We start from the raw sequence: 21,354 nt of genomic DNA on the forward strand, positions 1-21,354 counted from the left end.
AACTGCACTACCACCAACCACCGGAGGGAGCCCAAGAGCAGAATTCACAACAGTACACCCCACGGCTACTTCTAGTTGCGGTGTCAGTTTAGGGTTGCGGTCTGTACAGGTTCCACCTTCTCCAGAGAAAGTCTCATGCGGCTCCAAGGTCACCGGATCATAACAGTACAACTGGCCAACAATGAGTTAAATGCATCTCAGAAGAAGGGAAGAAAGGTGTTGAGCCATTTTTTTTCTGTAGCCTGTTTTGCCTTTCCTTCCCTCTCTTTTTTCTGGGTGACTGACGAGTCCTGTGCTAGCATGGATATTTAGGGATTAGCTTCTCGTGTAGACCAGCTTGCTGCTAGGGTACAGGGTATTTCTGATTATATTGTTCAGACTCCGGTTTTAGAGCCTAGGATTCGTACTCCTGATTTGTTTTTTGGGGACAGGTCCAAATTTTTGAGTTTTAAAAACAACTGTAAACTGTTTTTTGCTCTGAAACCTCGTTCCTCTGGTGATCCCATTCAGCAGGTTAAAATTATCATCTCCCTGCTGCGTGGCGATCCTCAGGATTGGGCATTTTCCCTGGAATCTGGGAATCCGGCCTTGCTTAATGTAGACGCCTTTTGTCAGGCTCTAGGATTATTATATGATGAACCAAATTCTGTGGATCAAGCGGAGAAGACCTTGTTGGCCCTGTCTCAGGGTCAAGAGGCGGCAGAATTGTATTGTCAGAAATTTAGAAAATGGTCTGTGCTGACTAAATGGAATGATGATGCCTTGGCGGCAATTTTCAGAAAGGGTCTTTCTGAATCCGTTAAAGATGTTATGGTGGGGTTCTATGTCTCTGGCCATTCAGATTAATCGGCGCTTGCGTGAGCGCAGAGCCGTGCGCGCTGTGGTGTTGTCTTCAGAGCAGATGCCTGAGCCTATGCAGTGTGATAGGATTCTGTCTAGAACAGAACAACAAGGATTCAGACGTCAGAATGGGTTGTGTTTTTATTGTGGCAATGCTTCTCATGTCATTTCAGTCTGCCCTAAGCGTACAAAGAGAATCGCTAGTTCAGTTACCATCAGTACTGTACAACCTAAATTTCTGTTATCTGTGTCCTTGATTTGCTCATTGTCATCATTTTCTGTCATGGCGTTTGTGGATTCAGGCGCCGCTTTGAACTTAATGGACTTTGAATTTGCCAGGCGTTGTGGTTTCCCCTTGCAGTCTTTGCAGAATCCTATTCCTTTAAGGGGCATTGATGCTACACCTTTGGCTAAAAATAAACCCCAGTTTTGGACACAGGTGACCATGTGCATGGCGCCAGCCCATCAGGAAGATTGTCGTTTTCTGGTGTTGCATAATTTGCATGATGCTATTGTGCTGGGTTTTCCATGGTTGCAGGTACATAATCCTGTGTTGGATTGGAAGTCTATGTCTGTGACTAGTTGGGGTTGCCAGGGGGTTCATAATGATGTTCCTTTGATGTCAATCTCCTCTTCTTCATCTTCTGAAATTCCAGAGTTTTTGTCTGATTTTCAGGATGTATTCGATGAGCCCAAGTCCAGTTCCCTTCCACTGCATAGGGACTGTGATTGTGCTATTGACTTGATTCCAGGCTGTAAGTTTCCTAAGGGCCGACTTTTCAACCTGTCTGTGCCTGAACATGCCGCCATGCGGAGTTATGTTAAGGAGTCTTTGGAGAAAGGGCATATTCGGCCATCTTCTTCAACGTTGGGAGCGGGTTTTTTTTTTGTTGCTAAGAAGGATGGCTCCTTGAGACCCTGTATTGATTATCGCCTCTTGAATAAGATCACGGTCAAGTTTCAATACCCTTGGCCTCTGCTTTCCGATTTGTTTGCTAGGATTAAAGGGGCTAGTTGGTTTACTAAGATTGACCTTCGGGGGCATATAATCTTGTTCGTATTAAGCAGGGTGATGAATGGAAAACTGTGTTTAATACGCCCGAAGGCCATTTTGAATACCTTGTGATGCCATTCGGGCTCTCTAATGCTCCATCTGTTTTTCAGTCCTTCATGCACGATATCTTCCGGACTTATCTTGATAAATTCATGATTGTATATTTGGATGACATTTTATTTTTTTCCGATGATTGGGAGTCTCATGTGGAACAGGTCAGGATGGTATTTCAGATTCTTAGTGATAATGCTTTGTTTGTGAAAGGGTCTAAGTGTCTCTTTGGAGTGCAGAAGGTTTCTTTTTTGGGCTTTATTTTTTCTCCCTTATCTATAGAAATGGATCCGGTTAAGGTTCAGGCCATTCATGATTGGATCCAACCCACATCCGTGAAGAGCCTTCAGAAATTTTTGGGCTTTGCTAATTTTTATCGCCGTTTCATTGCTAACTTCTCCAGTGTGGTTAAACCCTTGACCGATTTGACGAAGAAAGGCGCTGATGTGACCAATTGGTCCTCTGCGGCTGTCTCTGCCTTTCAGGAGCTTAAACGCCAATTTACTTCTGCCCCGGTGTTGCGTCAACCGGATGTTTCTCTTCCGTTTCAGGTTGAGGTTGACGCTTCTGAGATTGGGGCAGGGGCCGTTTTGTCTCAGAGGGATTCTGTTGGTTCCTTGATGAAACCGTGTGCCTTCTTTTCCCGTAAGTTTTCGCCTGCTGAACGCAATTATGATGTCGGCACTCGGGAGTTGTTGGCTATGAAGTGGGTGTTTGAGGAGTGGCGACATTGGCTTGAGGGAGCTAAGCACCGTATTGTGGTCTTGACCGATCATAAAAATTTGATTTACCTCGAGTCTGCCAGACGGCTGAATCCTAGACAGGCTCGATGGTTCTTGTTTTTTTCCCGTTTTGATTTTGTGGTCTCGTATCTTCCGGGTTCTAAGAATGTTAAGGCTGATGCCCTCTCTAGGAGTTTTTCGCCCGATTCTCCTGAGGTCCTTGAACCAGTCGGCATTCTGAAAGAAGGGGTGGTCCTTTCTGCCATTTCCCCTGATTTACGACGGGTTCTTCAGGAATTTCAGGCTGACAAACCTAACCGCTGTCCAGTGGGGAAACTATTTGTTCCTGATAAATGGACTAGTAGAGTGATTTCTGAAGTTCATTGTTCCGTGTTAGCTGGCCATCCTGGTATTTTTCGTACCAGAGATTTGGTTGGTAGGTCCTTTTGGTGGCCTTCTTTGTCACGTGATGTGCGTTCTTTTGTGCAGTCCTGTGGGACTTGTGCGCGGGCCAAGCCTTGTTGTTCCCGTGCTAGTGGGTTGCTTTTGCCTTTGCCGGTCCCTGAGAGGCCTTGGACGCATATTTCTATGGATTTTATTTCTGATCTTCCGGTTTCCCAGAAGATGTCGGTTATCTGGGTTGTTTGTGACCGGTGCATTTGGTGCCTTTGCCTAAATTGCCTTCCTCTTCTGATTTGGTTCCGTTGTTTTTTCAGCATGTGGTTCGTTTGCATGGTATTCCGGAGAATATTGTGTCCGACAGAGGTTCCCAGTTTGTTTCTAGGTTTTGGCGGGCCTTTTGTGCTAGGCTGGGCATTGATTTGTCTTTTTCTTCCGCATTTCACCCTAAGACAAATGGCCAGACCGAGCGAACTAATCAGACTTTGGAAACGTATTTGAGATGCTTTGTGTCTGCTGATCAGGATGATTGGGTGGCTTTCTTGCCATTGGCCGAGTTTGCCCTTAATAATCGGGCTAGTTCGGCTACCTTGGTTTCGCCCTTCTTTTGTAATTTTGGTTTTCATCCTCGTTTTTCTTCGGGGCAGGTTGAGCCTTCTGACTGTCCTGGTGTGGATTCTGTGGTTGACAGGTTGCAGCAGATTTGGGCTCATGTGGTAGACAATTTGGTGTTGTCTCAGTAGGAGGCTCAACGTTTTGCTAACCGTCGTCGATGCGTTGGTTCCCGGCTTAGGGTTGGGGATCTGGTCTGGTTGTCTTCCCGTCATGTTCCTATGAAGGTTTCTTCCCCTAAGTTTAAGCCTCGGTTTATTGGTCCTTATAGGATTTCTGAGATTATTAATCCGGTGTCTTTTCGATTGGCCCTTCCGGCCTCTTTTGCTATCCATAATATCTTCCATAGATCCTTATTGCGGAAATATGTAGTGCCTGTTGTTCCTTCTGTTGATCCTCCGGCCCCGGTGTTGGTGGATGGGGAGTTGGAGTATGTGGTTGAGAAGATTTTGGATTCTCGCTTTTCGAGGTGGAAGCTTCAGTACCTTGTCAAATGGAAGGGTTATGGCCAGGAGGATAATTCTTGGGTTTTTGCCTCTGATGTCCATGCTGCTGATTTGGCCGTGCCTTTCATCTGGCTCGTCCTGATCGGCCTGGGGGCTCTGGTGAGGGTTCGGTGACCCCTCCTCAAGGGGGGGGTACTGTTGTGAATTCTGCTCTTGGGTTCCCTCCGGTGGTTTTTGGTGGTAATGCAGTTGTCTCTGGGTTGTAAATCCTGGGCAGGTGTTCCTGCTGATTTCAGCTCAGCTTGGATATTTAGGTTTGCAGGATCCATTAGCCCTTGCCAGTTGTCCATTGTTCTTGGAAAGTTTACATCTCTGTCTGGCTCCTTCTGCCCTGCTGCCAATTCAGCCAAGATAAGTGTCTGTTTATTTTTCTGCAGCACACTGGCAGTGTGCTTTACTATTCAGTACAGTTCATTGTTTTTTCTTATCTAGCTTAGACTTGTTTGGATTTTTTCAGTCATGCTGGATTCTCTGGAGATGCAGATATACATTCTATGTCTTTAGTTAGATGTGGAATTTTTTTATTTTCTGCTGTGGATATTTTTAGGGTTTTAATACTGACCGCTTAGTACTCTGTCCTATCCTTTACTATTTAGCTAGAGGTGCCTCTTTTGCTAAATCCTGTTTTCTGCCTGTGTGTGTCTTTACTCTAATATTCACAGTCAATATTTGTGGGGGGCTGCCTATCCTTTGGGGTTTCTGCTCTGAGGCAAGATAGAATTCCCATTTCCATCTATAGGGTTATTTAGTCCTCCGGCTGTGTCGAGGTGTCTAGGATGTGTTAGGTACACCCCACGGCTACTTCTAGTTGCGGTGTCAGTTTAGGGTTGCGGTCTGTACAGGTTCCACCTTCTCCAGAGAAAGTCTCATGCGGCTCCAAGGTCACCGGATCATAACAGGAGAGAGTGACAGACCCTGCACTTCACATGGAGGAGAGAGAGTGACAGATCCCGCACTACACATGGAGGAGAGAGTGACAGACCCCGCACTACACATGGGGGAGAGAGAGTGACAGACCCTGCTCTACACATGGAGGAGAGTGACAGACCCTGCACTACACATGGAGGAGAGAGAGTGACAGACCCTGCTCTACACATGGAGGAGAGAGAGTGACAGACCCTGCACTACACATGGAGGAGAGTGACAGACCCTGCACTACACATGGAGGAGAGTGACAGACCCTGCACTACACATGGAGGAGAGTGACAGACCCTTCACTACACATGGAGGAGAGAGTGACAGACCCCGCACTACACATGGAGGAGAGAGAGTGACAGACCCTGCACTACACATGGAGGAGAGAGAGTGACAGACCCTGCTCTACACATGGAGGAGAGAGAGTGACAGACCCTGCACTACACATGGAGGAGAGTGACAGACCCTGCACTACACATGGAGGAGAGTGACAGACCCTGCACTACACATGGAGGAGAGAGTGACAGACCCTGCACTACACATGGAGGAGAGAGAGTGACAGACCCTGCACTACACATGGAGGAGAGAGAGTGACAGACCCTGCACTACACATGGAGGAGAGAGTGACAGACCCTGCACTACACATGGGGGAGAGTGACAGACCCTGCACTACACATGGAGGAGAGAGTGACAGACCCCGCACTACACATGGAGGAGAGAGAGTGACAGACCCTGCACTACACATGGGGGAGAGTGACAGACCCTGCACTACACATGGAGGAGAGAGAGTGACAGACCCTTCACTACACATGGAGGAGAGAGTGACAGACCCTGCACTACACATGGGGGAGAGAGAGTGACAGACCCTGCACTACACATGGGGGAGAGAGAGTGACAGACCCCGCACTACACATGGAGGAGAGAGAGTGACAGACCCTGCACTACACATGGGGGAGAGAGAGTGACAGACCCCGCACTACACATGTAGGAGAGAGTCAGACCCTAAGTTATTCTTCTGTTCAATAGAAGAGTGTTGTGAATTTGGATTCTGGGCTCCCCCGGTGGCTACTGGTGGAATTGAACTTGTGACATCATCTTCCCTGTTCACCTGTTCTGATTAGATCTGGGTGTCGCTATATAACCTGGCTTCTCTGTTAGATGCTTGCCGGTCAACAATGTTATCAGAAGCCTCTCTGTGCTTGTTCCTGCTCCCAGACATCTACTAGATAAGTTGGACATTCGTCCATGTTTTGTTTTTGTATTTTGGTTCCAGTTCACAGCTGCAGTTTCGTTACTGTGTCTGGAAAGCTCTTGTTGATCAGGAATTGCCACTCTGGTATTATGAGTTAATGCCAGAGTCCTAAAGTAATTTCTGGATGTGTTTTGTTAGGGTTTTCTACTGACCATGAAAGTATGCTTTCTGTCTTCTGCTATCTAGAAAGCGGACCTCAAATTTGCTAAAACTATTTTCCTGCTGCGTTTGTTGTTTCATCTCATATCACCGCCAATATATGTGGGGGGCTTCTGTCTCCTTTTTGGGCATTTCTCTAGAGGTGAGTCAGGTCTTATATTTCCCTCTGCTAGCATTATTTAGTTCTCCGGCCGGCGCTGGGCATATAGGGATAAAAAGTAGGACATGCTACCTGGCTACTTCTAGATGATGCGGTAGGTTTAGTTCATGGTCAGTACAGTTACATCTTCCAAGAGCTTGTTCCTATTGAGGCTTATGCTAGTTCTCTGGCCATGGAGATCATGATAGTTTGACCGGCCCGCTAAAGGGTTAAAATCCTTGGCTGAGAAAGGAGAGAAATAAGAAGTCTGCTGAGAATTTTTTATTTTTTTTTTTTTTCTCTAGTTGTGAGTGTGCTCTTAATTGGATCACTTGCCAGTCTGTCTATGTTGCAGTCTTTCTTTTTTTTCTCTCTCCTTCTAATCTTTGAATGGCTCTATGTTCACCTGTCTATAATGGATCTACAGAGTGTAACTGCAGGTTTGAATAATCTCGCCACGAAAGTACAAAGTTTGCAAGATTTTGTTGTTCATGCTCCGGTATCAGAGCCGAGAATTCCTTTGCCGGAATTCTTCTCAGGGAATAGATCTAGCTTTCAGAATTTTAGAAATAATTGTAAGTTATTTTTGTCCCTGAAATCTCGTTCTGCTGGAGACCCTGCACAGCAGGTTGGGATTGTGATTTCCTTGCTCCGCGGCGACCCTCAAGATTGGGCTTTTGCATTGGCACCAGGGGATCCTGCGTTGCGCAATGTGGATGCGTTTTTTCTGGCCTTGGGCTTGCTTTATGAGGAACCTCATTTGGAACTTCAGGCAGAAAAAACTTTGATGTCCCTATCGCAGGGGCAAGATGAAGCTGAAATTTACTGCCAAAGATTCCGTAAATGGTCTGTGCTTACTCAGTGGAATGAGTGCGCCTTGGCGGCTACTTTCAGAGAGGGTCTTTCTGATGCCATTAAGGATGTTATGGTGGGGTTCCCTGTGCCTGCAAGTCTGAATGAGTCCATGACAATGGCCATTCAGATCGATAGGCGTCTGCGGGAGCGCAAACCAGTGCACCATCTGGCGGTGTCCACTGAGAAGACGCCAGAAAACATGCAGTGTGATAGAATTCTGTCCAGAAGCGAGCGGCAGAATTTTAGACGGAAAAATGGGTTGTGTTTCTATTGTGGGGATTCTACTCATGTTATATCAGCATGCTCTAAGCGTACTAAAAAGCTTGATAAATCCGTTCCCATTGGCACTTTACAGTCTAAATTTATTTTGTCTGTGACCCTGATTTGCTCTTTGTCATCTATTACTACGGACGCCTATATCGACTCTGGCGCCGCGTTGAGTCTTATGGATTGGTCCTTTGCCAATCGTTGTGGGTATGATTTAGAGCCTTTGGAGACTCTTATTCCTCTGAAGGGGATTGACTCCACCCCATTGGCTAATAATAAACCACAATACTGGACACAAGTGACTATGTGTATTAATCCGGATCACCAGGAGACTATTCGTTTTCTGGTGCTGTATAATCTACATGATGATTTGGTGCTGGGATTGCCATGGCTGCAGTCTCACAACCCAGTCCTTGACTGGAGAGCTATGTCTGTGTTGAGCTGGGGATGTAAGGGGACTCATGGGGACGTACCTTTGGTGTCCATTTCATCATCTATTCCCTCTGAAATCCCTGAGTTCCTGTCTGATTATCGTGACGTCTTTGAAGAACCCAAGCTGGGTTCATTACCTCCGCACCGGGAGTGCGATTGTGCTATAGATTTAATTCCGGGTAGTAAATACCCAAAGGGTCGTTTATTTAATCTGTCTGTGCCTGAACATACTGCTATGCGAGAATATATAAAGGAGTCCTTGGAAAAGGGACATATTCGTCCATCGTCATCTCCCTTGGGAGCCGGTTTTTTCTTTGTGTCAAAAAAAGACGGCTCTTTGAGACCATGTATTGATTATCGGCTTTTGAATAAAATCACGGTTAAATATCAATACCCATTGCCGTTGCTGACTGATTTGTTTGCTCGCATAAAGGGGGCCAAGTGGTTCTCTAAGATTGATCTCCGTGGGGCGTATAATTTGGTGCGGATCAGGCAGGGGGATGAGTGGAAAACCGCATTTAATACGCCCGAGGGCCACTTTGAGTATTTGGTGATGCCTTTTGGTCTTTCTAATGCCCCTTCAGTCTTCCAGTCCTTTATGCATGATATTTTCCGCGATTTTTTGGATAAATTTATGATAGTGTATCTGGATGATATTCTGATTTTTTCGGATAACTGGGACTCTCATGTCCGGCAAGTTAAGAGGGTTTTTCAGGTTTTGCGGTCTAATTCTCTGTGTGTCAAGGGTTCTAAGTGCGTTTTTGGGGTTCAGAGAATTTCCTTTTTGGGATATATTTTTTCTCCCTCTTCCATTGAGATGGATCCTGTCAAGGTTCAAGCTATTTGTGATTGGACGCAGCCCTCTTCTCTTAAAAGTCTTCAGAAATTTTTGGGCTTTGCCAACTTTTATCGTCGATTTATTTCTGGTTTTTCGGATGTCGTTAAGCCATTGACCGATTTGACTAGACAGGGTGCTGATGTTGCTAATTGGTCCCCTGATGCTGTGGAGGCCTTTCAGGAGCTTAAGCGCCGTTTTTCTTCTGCCCCTGTGTTGCGTCAGCCTGATGTGACTCTTCCTTTTCAGGTTGAGGTCGACGCTTCTGAGATCGGGGCTGGGGCAGTGTTGTCGCAGAAAAGTTCTGACTGCGCCGTGATGAGGCCTTGTGCCTTCTTTTCCCGTAAATTTTCGCCCGCTGAGCGGAATTATGATGTTGGGAATCGGGAGCTTTTGGCCATGAAGTGGGCGTTTGAGGAGTGGCGCCATTGGCTCGAGGGGGCCAGACATCAGGTGGTGGTATTGACTGACCACAAAAATTTGATCTATCTTGAGACCGCCAGGCGCCTGAATCCTAGACAGGCGCGCTGGTCATTATTTTTCTCTCGGTTTAATTTTGTGGTATCGTACCTACCGGGTTCTAAGAATGTTAAGGCGGATGCCCTTTCTAGGAGTTTTGAGCCTGATTCACCCGGCAACTCTGACCCCACAGGTATTCTTAAGGAGGGAGTTATCTTGTCAGCCGTTTCTCCAGACCTGCGGCGGGCCTTGCAGGAGTTTCAGGCGGATAGACCGGATCGTTGTCCGCCTGATAGGTTGTTTGTTCCTGATGATTGGACCAGTAGAGTCATCTCTGAGGTACATTCTTCTGCATTGGCAGGTCATCCTGGAATTTTTGGTACCAGGGATTTGGTGGCAAGATCCTTCTGGTGGCCTTCCCTGTCACGAGATGTGCGAGGCTTTGTGCAGTCTTGTGACGTTTGTGCTCGGGCCAAGCCTTGTTGTTCTCGGGCTAGTGGATTATTGTTGCCCTTGCCTATTCCTAAGAGGCCTTGGACACACATCTCGATGGATTTTATTTCAGATCTGCCTGTTTCTCAGAAGATGTCTGTCATCTGGGTGGTGTGTGACCGTTTTTCTAAGATGGTCCATTTGGTTCCCCTGCCCAAATTGCCTTCTTCTTCCGAGTTGGTGCCCCTGTTTTTTCAGAATGTTGTTCGTTTGCATGGTATTCCTGAGAATATCGTTTCTGACAGAGGAACCCAATTTGTGTCTAGATTTTGGCGGGCATTCTGTGCTAGGATGGGCATAGATTTGTCTTTTTCGTCTGCTTTTCACCCTCAGACTAATGGCCAGACCGAGCGGACTAATCAGACCCTGGAGACATATCTGAGGTGTTTTGTGTCTGCTGACCAGGATGATTGGGTTGCTTTTTTGCCATTGGCGGAGTTCGCCCTCAATAATCGGGCCAGCTCTGCCACTTTGGTGTCCCCGTTTTTCTGTAATTCGGGGTTCCACCCTCGATTTTCCTCCGGTCAGATGGAATCCTCGGATTGTCCTGGAGTGGATGCGGTGGTGGAGAGATTGCATCATATCTGGGGGCAGGTGATGGACAATTTAAAGTTGTCCCAGGAGAAGACTCAGCTTTTTGCCAACCGTCACCGTCGTGTTGGTCCTCGGCTTTGTGTTGGAGATTTGGTGTGGTTGTCTTCTCGTTTTGTCCCTATGAGGGTCTCATCTCCTAAGTTTAAGCCTCGGTTCATCGGTCCGTATAAAATATTGGAGATTCTTAACCCTGTTTCCTTCCGTTTGGACCTCCCTGCATCCTTTTCTATTCATAACGTTTTTCATCGGTCGTTATTGCGCAGGTATGAGGCACCGGTTGTGCCTTCCGTTGAGCCTCCTGCTCCGGTGTTGGTTGAGGGTGAGTTGGAGTACGTTGTGGAAAAAATCCTAGACTCCCGTGTTTCCAGACGGAGACTCCAGTATCTGGTCAAGTGGAAGGGATACGGCCAGGAGGATAATTCTTGGGTCACTGCATCTGATGTTCATGCCTCTGATCTGGTTCGTGCCTTTCATAGGGCCCATCCTGATCGCCCTGGTGGTTCTGGTGAGGGTTCGGTGCCCCCTCCTTGAGGGGGGGGTACTGTTGTGAATTTGGATTCTGGGCTCCCCCGGTGGCTACTGGTGGAATTGAACTTGTGACATCATCTTCCCTGTTCACCTGTTCTGATTAGATCTGGGTGTCGCTATATAACCTGGCTTCTCTGTTAGATGCTTGCCGGTCAACAATGTTATCAGAAGCCTCTCTGTGCTTGTTCCTGCTCCCAGACATCTACTAGATAAGTTGGACATTCGTCCATGTTTTGTTTTTGGTTCCAGTTCACAGCTGCAGTTTCGTTACTGTGTCTGGAAAGCTCTTGTTGATCAGGAATTGCCACTCTGGTATTATGAGTTAATGCCAGAGTCCTAAAGTAATTTCTGGATGTGTTTTGTTAGGGTTTTCTACTGACCATGAAAGTATGCTTTCTGTCTTCTGCTATCTAGAAAGCGGACCTCAAATTTGCTAAAACTATTTTCCTGCTGCGTTTGTTGTTTCATCTCATATCACCGCCAATATATGTGGGGGGCTTCTGTCTCCTTTTTGGGCATTTCTCTAGAGGTGAGTCAGGTCTTATATTTCCCTCTGCTAGCATTATTTAGTTCTCCGGCCGGCGCTGGGCATATAGGGATAAAAAGTAGGACATGCTACCTGGCTACTTCTAGATGATGCGGTAGGTTTAGTTCATGGTCAGTACAGTTACATCTTCCAAGAGCTTGTTCCTATTGAGGCTTATGCTAGTTCTCTGGCCATGGAGATCATGATAGAAGAGAGAGTACAACATCTACACTTTTATATTCTATCAATTGATTTCCCCTTATTATCTCCAGGTAATTTTTGTTGCTTTTTTTTTAAATAGGAGATTTTTCCTGATTGACATATGAAAGATGAATAAGGACAGAGGCAAGATGATGGAGAAGATATTAAAACTCACCCTGGAAATAGTCTTCCAACTTACCGGAGAGGTGAGAGGTTCTGATGTCATCACATGACCTCATTATCTATGGGAATAATGGGATATGACCGGAGAGGTGATGGACTGTGGAGATGTCTGTAGTGATATTATTAATGTCTCCACACTCAGGATTACACATTAGTGAAGATCTCTAGTGATCGCTGTCAGACCTTTGTGTCTGAAGGACGAGGAGGAACCCTGAGCCCAATTCCGGGGCCTCCACCTCACCCTCGGATACATGAGGACATCAATAACCAGAAGATCCTAGAACTCACCAACAAGATGATTGAGCTGCTGACTGGAGAGGTGACGCTGCTGGGAATGCTGGGACATTATACAGGACAGCACTGGAGGATTCTGGGTGATGACAGTGTCATTGTGTGTGTCAGGTTCCTATAAGATGTCAGGACATCACCATCTATTTGTCCATGGAGGAGTGGGAGTATCTAGAAGGACACAAGGATCGGTACCAGGAGGTGATGATGGAGGAGCACCGGCCCCGCACATCACCAGGTAATAGACAGGACTAAATACACACGGCCTATAATTCTCTGTATGTAATAATGATGTCAGTCCTGTCTGTGTCTCCTCAGTTCTCTCCAGTAAGAGGACAACCCCAGAGAGATGTCCCGCTCCTCCTCCTCCTCCACAGGACCATCAGGTAGGTGGAGATCTCCCTATGATGTGTAGACGGCTGTGACGTCCTTGTGTTCAGTCTTGTTTTCTCCTCCAGTATTATATGTTTTATACTTGTGTGATGAGAGCGGTGGAGACGGCAGGATCACAGCTGACCACAGACCTCACATGTCCGGATCTTCTCACCATTATTCCCGGGGACTTCTCCGATCATCGGGGACTTTTACTATATTTGTTTTGCAGCTTTTGGATCCGGATAAAGATCTGAACAATATTAATGGTCCAGAGAGAAATGTGAGGGGCGATCAGCGGTGTAAAAAGGAGACCCCTAATGTGAAGGGCGATCAGCGGTGTAAAGAGGAGACCCCTAATGTGAGGGGCGATCAGCGGTGTAAAGAGGAGACCCCTAATGTGAGGGTTGATCAGCGGTGTAAAGAGGAGACCCCTAATGTGAGGGGTGATGAGCAGTGTAAAGAAGAGACCCCTACAGGTAACCTCCCAGGTGAGTGTTGGCCGTGGGATAAGAAAACAAGTCACAGATTCCTCTCAGTCACTGAATACGATTTTTTTAATGGTCTTTGATCTATCAGTTTTTCAGCAGTATATTCATCCCTTCACCCTTCATAAAAACAAATTACATATCAATGTGTCTGAATCTGTGATACCGGTTCAGGTGATAACACAGGATGTGCAGTCATATTATAGATGAAAAATACAGCTGGAGATGAATTCTGCCTATGTGAACGAGGCCGAGTTCTGTTTCCTATTTGCTGTCAGTACTGATGAGGTAAAGTTATTTGCCAAATTTAGGGACTAAGAAACCATTAGCTTTTATTAAACTTATGTCATTGTGTGACAGAATACAGAACATGGAGAAATCTGTTACTACACAATCATAACTACTCTGGAAAAACTGCAACTGACCCAGCCAGTTCCTGTGCAGACTAGAGATCCTGTCCCCGCACTCCATAGTGGTTACTGCATGAGTTGAGTTAGCCCTAACAACTGACTTGATGATGGCTATTTGGACCAATGCTGCCCGAAAGGCCGTCAAGCGTGTCAGGTTCCTCCTAAGGAACCGAAAGGCAAAGCAGAGTGCAAATTACCTAAAGAAGGTAAAATGCGCTGAAAAAGATCCCAAAGTGAGTAAAATAAACCATGAAATACAAAATAAAGCATTAAATAAATTAATTTACTGTTAGAAAATTAACCACCTACTTCTTAACAAGAAACAGAAGATAGGTGCAGGATAAATAATGAATAGATAAACCCTAGATGGTCTTTCACTGACCAGCTTAAACAACAGCAATATGGATGGACTTCAAAATGAGACCATCACCAGCAGGAAATAGCAGCTAGGGTAAAGTATAGAAAGCTGCACCCGAAAGGTGATAGGGCAGACAAATGAGCAAATGAAGACACCTGGTACCCTAAAATCACTGTAGCAAGGATAACAGAAACTAAACTCCCAGAGAAAAGATGTATCTGCTGTGGCTCGGCGGACAGAAAAGCCGACCACAAAGCACAAACTCAGATGTGGAGATCGATATTATCACACACCCAAATTTCATGGTTACATGGAAAATGAGTATCATCTCTTAGAACCCATTGAGTCCTGATAGGATATCTGGGGCCCAACAATTTAATCGTGAAACTCTTGAACAATTGTTCTACTGAAGTAATTTCATCAGGGAAATGTGCAGGATGCGAGTTTAAAAATAGGAAAAAGGATAAATTATTCCTATAGTCTGACTTTTTTCTAGGAGAAAAAATATGCAGATTTTAATTTTTTTAGTAATCACAAGGTGTTTAAAAGTGACAAATCTGCTTGGTTGCACATTTCTGTTGATGACTCCTTCCTTATACAGTCTTTAGACACTTGTTTTATGGTATCATAAAGTCTTATTCCTCTTATGTCACCTTACCTAAGGTAGCCATGGATATGGGTCTTGTGGTATAGGATTCTCAATATAATGAATATTATTAAGTAACTGTATGTGATTTGAATGTGGTATTGTAGAAGGGTCGTTTTGGTAATAAGACCTGTCACGGGGTCCTTCTCCGATAACACGCAATCAACAGAGCGAGGGAAGTGTGAACAATCCCAAGTCCTTTATTATAGGCAAAACTAAAAGGTCCATAAACAATCCACCACACTGAGGATACAATAGTCCAGAACATGAATGCAGTTCAGTAACAGGAAAAATGTCCAAGGAGATGAGAGTCCAATAATCCAGCAGGTAGAGGATAAAAATGGTCCATATGCTTCCCCTTCTCTCTGACGTGCTGTCTTCACACCATCCTCACCACTCAGGAACTGACTTTCAGCTCCTGTCCTCCCCAGCCCCCTCCTTATGTCCAGGGGTAGTCAGACAGGTTGGGGCGGTTTTCAGGCCTCCCAGACAAGACAAAGGTGCCTCGGAGGTTTAAGGCATTACATGGGGGTTCATCAAGAGGCATAGATACAGTCAGGCTGCAGACAGTAAGTGAGCTAATTCAATTATCAGCCTTTTGGAAGGTAATTGAGACTCTAGACAGTATGGGGAATACACGGAATGATACAGGGCAACAAGAGAACAATATGAAAATCAGCAAAATATGAAGACACAAAATGATACCTACATAACATATCACACCATCATAAGAACATTGTTATCTGAGCAGTGCAACCGATCCTGCAGTCAGAGATTTGAGTTTACCAGTGGAAACCAAGTTTTAATGTTATGGTTTAACATTTTCATTCAAATAATTTTTATTGAAAATTTTCTCAAACATGTCAACAAGACATAACACGAGACATAACACGAAAGGGGAGGAGGTGGTGAGGGTCAAGGGGCAAGGGAAAAGGGGTGGCACATGAGGACGTAGGGGAAGGGACAAGAACAAGGTAAGAAGACAAATATGATCTACGTACGCAGTGTAGATAGTTTACACAACTATAGCAACTTTTATAGGTGAATATTTATATAACAGTTAGTGGTTGGTACAAAACGGTAGCAAGTAATGTTGGTGTAGCAACCTAGAAAATGGTTTAACATTTTCAACATCTGTTTTATCCTTTTGACAGATGATTCTGGTATGCAGAATACATATGCTGACCATGCTGTTGTCCTAGATATACCCTCAGCCCTTCACACCCAAGATCTGTCATCTAATGCATTTAAACAAGTCCTGTCTTCTGATTCACCCCAGAATCTTGGGCAAAATAAAAGTCACACGAAGAGTGATCAAGACCAAAAAGCTGACAAAGGGGAGAAGCCATATTCATGTCCAGAATGTAAGAAATGTTTTACCTGGAAATCATATCTTGATAACCATGTAAGAATTCACACGGAGGAGAAGCCATTTTCTTGTACCATATGTGGAAAGTGTTTTAAACAAAATTCAACTCTATTTGTACATCAGAGAATTCACAGCGGAAAACCATTTTCATGTCCAGAATGTGGAAAACGTTTTATCCAGAAATCAAATCTTCTTGACCATCAACATACTCACACAGGGGAGAAGCCGTTTTCATGTTCAGAATGTGAGAAATGTTTCACTCGGAAATCACAGCTTGTTACACATCTAAAAACTCACACTGGGGAGAAGCCATTTTCATGTTCAGAATGTGATAAATGCTTTATTCAGAAATCAGATCTTCTTAGACATAAAATAATTCACACAGGGGAGAAGCCATTTTCATGTACAATATGTGGTAAGTGTTTTAACCAAAAGTCAGCTGTGATTGTGCATCAGAGAATTCACACAGGAAAACCATTTTCATGCCCAGAATGTGGAAAAAGCTTTATCAACAAATCAAATCTTCTAAACCATCAAAATACTCACACCGGGGAGAAGCCATTTTGTTGTACCGTGTGTGGGAAATGTTTTAGCCAAAAGGTAGCTCTAATTGTACATCAGAGAACTCACACAGGAAAACCATTTTCTTGCCCAGATTGTGCAAAATGCTTTATCAACAAATCTAATCTTCATAGCCATCAAAAAAATCACACCAGGGAGAAGCCATATTCATGTTCAGAATGTGAGAAATGTTTTAATCGGAAATCACAGCTTAAGGTACATCTAAAATCTCACACCAAGGAGAAGCCATTTTCTTGTTCAGAATGTGGGAAGTGTTTTGTTCACAAATTTGCTTTCATTAGACATCTGAGAATTCACACTGGGTAGAATCCATTTTCATGCACTCCATGTGGAAAGTGTTTTAAAAGAAAGTCACTTCAGTAAAATCTCTTTAGATGTCATGGAACTCACACACAGGGAAGCACAAAGGACAACATCTGCAAGGAGTTTGAATGTTCTCTGTGTTTGCATGGGGTTTCTCCCACACTCCAAAGACATACCATTAGGTTGTGTAGTTTGTGAGTCCCTATGGGGGTTATCCCCTTTCCCTTGTTTTTAAATGTTTTTTTATCATGTGTTTTGGTGTCAATAAAAAGGATTTTTTTTTACTTTTTACATTTCTTAATTTTCCTATTATTCTTATATATAATTATTTGGGATATTTTAGTGACTTACAGTATGAGGGTGTAATCTTTCATTACACGTATCACAGTGTTTAATAGTGAAGTAAGAGCAAGAAGACATTAAAGGGCCAGCGGGCATCAAAACGCAGATGCTGGTCCGAGCACTTCAGACCCCAGGAATTTGCTAGAACAGGAGAAACTTGAGCTCTCCCACACCTGATCTAGTAGGACAGTTGCTTTTTTCCTTTGTAAGGTTTCTATTCCATGTCAGCACTTTCCCTATAGATCTTTTAGTCTCTCCTAGTGTGAGGGTGATCTCTTAAAGTGAGATGTATATGACTGCCTGTACCTGACCAAATATAAGCTGAGTGCTAGCTTAGCGGCTAAGAATGTATCAGATACACAGAGACAGATACACACTCCTCTCTCAGCAAAGTCTTACACACAACTGCTTTATTCTCTGAACAAAGGAAGATACTAGAAGCATGAAATGGGGTGGTTGCACAACTTCTCAATAGTTAGTGTCACTCTGATTGGTTCATTCCAACTTCATTTCCAACTTCAGTTCCATATATGGTATTCAGTCCAGTGTCCAATGTCCAGTGGCTTCTTCACATTCCAAAAATTCCTTCCAGTGTGCTGCTGATCAGGAAATAGACTCCATCTTGCTACATCATATCTGAACTGACTTATATAAGGTTTAATAATTGATTTCATTAGCCATTTTCTCCTTCACAGTCCCCCTAAATCAATTATTAACCTGATATCACGATATAATATGACCCAACAGGTGGTCAGTCAATCAATGGCGCAACACACACAAAGGGATGGAAAATGGGGAAAGGACGGCCTTACCGATAGGGAAATGGGGAATGGTCACCACCTGAATTTAACCTGAACCTGTCCCTGCACTGCCCTAATGCCCTAAGTGGGTCCTTCTGTTGAGGGAGGATCTAAATTGATCCTTCACGGTTAACTCGGTGATTTCCAAATTAATCTACAAGGCGTTGCCGGCAACTGAAAATGACCAGACGGAGACGTGTGTCTCTGTTTGGGGGGGTGATCAAGCTGATCTCTCTGGCCCCCGTTTATTCTGTATGACTTATCATAGTCATAGAAATTATACTTCAACCAATCAGCATAAGAACACGCTCACAGTTCTTAACCTATAAGAATTGAGGAACAGTCTGTGCGTCAAAGTTTTGTAGAACAATACACCCTCAGTCTCATGTTCTGTTTAGATTGCAACAATCAAGGTCTCATAACAGCTGTAAACTTTAGCCTACTAACAAAATTTATATCAAAACAACAAAATGGAGTCGAAAAGCACAAAATGGAGAATCTTTCTTAATTTCTTCCTTCACATTCCCCCCTAGATAAATTTTGTTAATTAATGTCCAGCATCAGAGGTACTATCCCAAGCTCTAAGCTCGAGGGGTACTGGTCTTCACATGACTGGAGCCATGTTACCAGCCATGGCTGTTGCGGCGTACCCGTCCCCCCTGTATACTAGAATTTACGAATAACAATTATTGATAACAGTGGTGGGGATCTTTTGAAGATAGTCATGCGCTTGGCTTCAACATCTTCATCAGATAACTTTGTGAAATCGGTGTAGAGAAGAGCAGGGGTGGCAACGCTTTTGGTTTCATCACTAGTTGTCTTAGTGCAGAATTTCCTAATACACACAGAAATACACCAAAGAACAAGTTTTAGTATTACATACATAACAAGGATAAAGGCAACAATATATAACAAACTTTGCAAGATTCCAGCTATCCAGCCCCCAAATCCCTTAAACCAATTTGCTGGATTAAGAAAGGAGAAGGTGTCTGCCACCAACTGTCCTTATTACGGTATTTGCCTTTATTATATTGATCTCTGAGTCTTTGAATATCTTCTAACTTTAACTTAAACTTCATAGTGCTATTGGGATCTGTATAATGACAGCATGCGGGTCCAATAACCTGACACGTACCACCCTGTGCTGCTATTAAGTAATACAGTACTACAGTGTATTGATTAGTGACTATAATAAATTGGTTTTGGACAGCAACAGTAGTATTAAGTATATCCAATATATCCCAAATTTGATCATCTAAATAATCTTTGGCCCTAAGCAAGTTATCCCACATTTGTGTAATCATAGGGTAAATGAAAATAGAACTGACAATTTTATTGGCTATACCCATCTGTACTACTAATCTTTCATGATATTGTACAAACTTATTATTCAAGGATATTGGGGAATTTAGGCTGTCCCATGCAGTTACCAATATTATTATATGGAAATACGAAAAACCAAAACATTATGTCCCCTTATTTGCTACTAGTCTGTTTGACCAGCTTGCAGTGCGATGCGTGGATCCACGTCGGCCTTCCTTCCAGCTTTACTGACATAGGAGTGATACTGAGGACTTGGTAGGGACCGTCATACAAGGGTTCTAGTCCGTGTTTTCTGACATGGCTTTTCACGACCACAAAATCACCAGACTTCAAGTTGTGACAAGTGTCGGTTTCTGCTGAATCTGGAAGGGAAGAAGAGACTAAAACATAGGTGTTAGCAAGATTTTTACTAAGCTGAATAACATATTGAACAGCACGGTCAGTTTCTTCTGACAACTACTGAGACTGGAAATTTGCAACTGGGGGCCTAGCACCAAACAATATCTCATATGAGGACAGGCCATGTTTTGCCTTAGGGGTAGTACGAATGTGGTACAGTACAATGGGTAGGAGCTCTGGCCATGGAGCCGTAGTCTCCTGCATCATTTTGGTCAATTGTCCCTTCAGTGTGCCGTTCTGCCTCTCAACTTTCACACTGGATTGTGGATAGTACAGAGTATGGAAGGCTACAGTGGATCCAAGCATTATCAAAACCTCCTGATACACATGAGAAGAAAAGGCCGGGCCTTGGTCACTTTCGGAACTTTTTGGAACACTATATCTGCATATGACTTCCTTCACCAGACTTCGCTGTAGTCTTTGCAGTCATGTTGGTAACGGGGAATGCCTCTGGCCAACTGGAGAACATGTCGACAACCACCAGACAATATTCATACCTTCCAGACTTAGGCAACGTGATGTGGTCCACTTGGAGCCTTTGGAAAGGATAGTCGGGCTTAGCAAGGTGCTTTGGGGGTACACGTTGAAGTTGACCGGGATTGCAGGTCTGACACATACTACATGCACGGTTGAGTGCTGTCAGGAATGTAGAAATACCTGGAGCCCAGTAGAATTTTTGTACCAGGGCTAGGGCCTGGTTTTTTCCTCGATGTGTGGGCCCATGTGCCCACATAGCAATAGCAGGGTACATCCACTTAGGGAGACACACAAGTTGGTCCTTTTTCCAGAGACCATTGTCCATACGTGCTCCATCAGCCTTCCACCGCTTCACTTCTTCCTTTGGGGACATTCTCTGCATCGTCATTAAGCGGTCTTGCGAGGTCCGACAGAAGACCTCAGTCTGTCGTGGATCATCAGGTTCTTGTAGAGTCAGTGTTTCTTGTAACTGTTTACGCTGAGAGCGTGTGGTCACCATAGCTGGTATGGTCAGGTCAATGGGTAGGAGAGCAGCAGCTTTTGCTTGCATATCTGCAAAGGCGTTACCAACAGTCTGTGGACTGTTCTTAGGACCATGCGCCTTAACTTTGATAATGGCCACCTGGATAGGTAATTTGATTGAGTCCATGAGGGTTTTAACAGCTTCAGCATTCTTCACTGGAGTCCTGGCGGTGGTAATAAACCCTCGATTGGCCCATAGGGCTCCGAAATCATGAGCAATACAAAATGCATACTGTGAGTCCGTGTAAATATTAGCCCGCCTGTCTTTGGCCAGAACACATGCAGTAGACAGAGCCTGAAGTTCTGCTTCTTGTGCTGACAGTGAGGGAGTGCAGCTCCGTGCACTACAGCATCTTCCGTAGTAACAGCGTATCCGGTGTGGAATCTGCCAAAATGATCAGCATATCTTGAACCGTCTTTCAGGGCATTATAGAGAAATTGCATTATGCGGGATGCGTCCCGTATCCACTGACGACAAAAAGTACATAGTCCAAGAAAACGCTGGAGTTCAGTCTCATCTTTTGGAAAAGGAAGGCAGCTGACGGCTATTTTTCTTTCTTTTGAGAGGTGTCTGACACCCTGAAGGAGACAGTGACCCAAAAATATTACTTGACCAAGGCAGAACCGAAGTTTCGAGGCCGAAAGCCGACAGTT

General features: G+C 44.5%; 2 protein-coding genes across 4 annotated transcripts in view; both read left to right on the top strand.

Moving 5' to 3' along the window:
• LOC143802809 (uncharacterized) overlaps nucleotides 1-21,354 on the top strand; it is a 410,869-nt gene that overhangs the window by 47,460 nt on the left and 342,055 nt on the right. The window lies entirely within an intron of this gene.
• The window catches only part of LOC143802783 (uncharacterized), a 143,146-nt gene that overhangs the window by 3,817 nt on the left and 117,975 nt on the right, over nucleotides 1-21,354 (top strand). Inside the window, exon 2 of the mRNA XM_077281356.1 lies at nucleotides 11,939-12,044. Within this exon, the coding sequence (XP_077137471.1) occupies nucleotides 11,967-12,044 (78 nt within the window). The 5' untranslated portion in view covers nucleotides 11,939-11,966. The remainder of the gene's footprint in view (nucleotides 1-11,938; nucleotides 12,045-21,354) is intronic.

Source organism: Ranitomeya variabilis, chromosome 1 (genome assembly GCF_051348905.1).
Source record: "Ranitomeya variabilis isolate aRanVar5 chromosome 1, aRanVar5.hap1, whole genome shotgun sequence".
In the NCBI taxonomy this organism is placed as follows: domain Eukaryota; kingdom Metazoa; phylum Chordata; class Amphibia; order Anura; family Dendrobatidae; genus Ranitomeya; species Ranitomeya variabilis.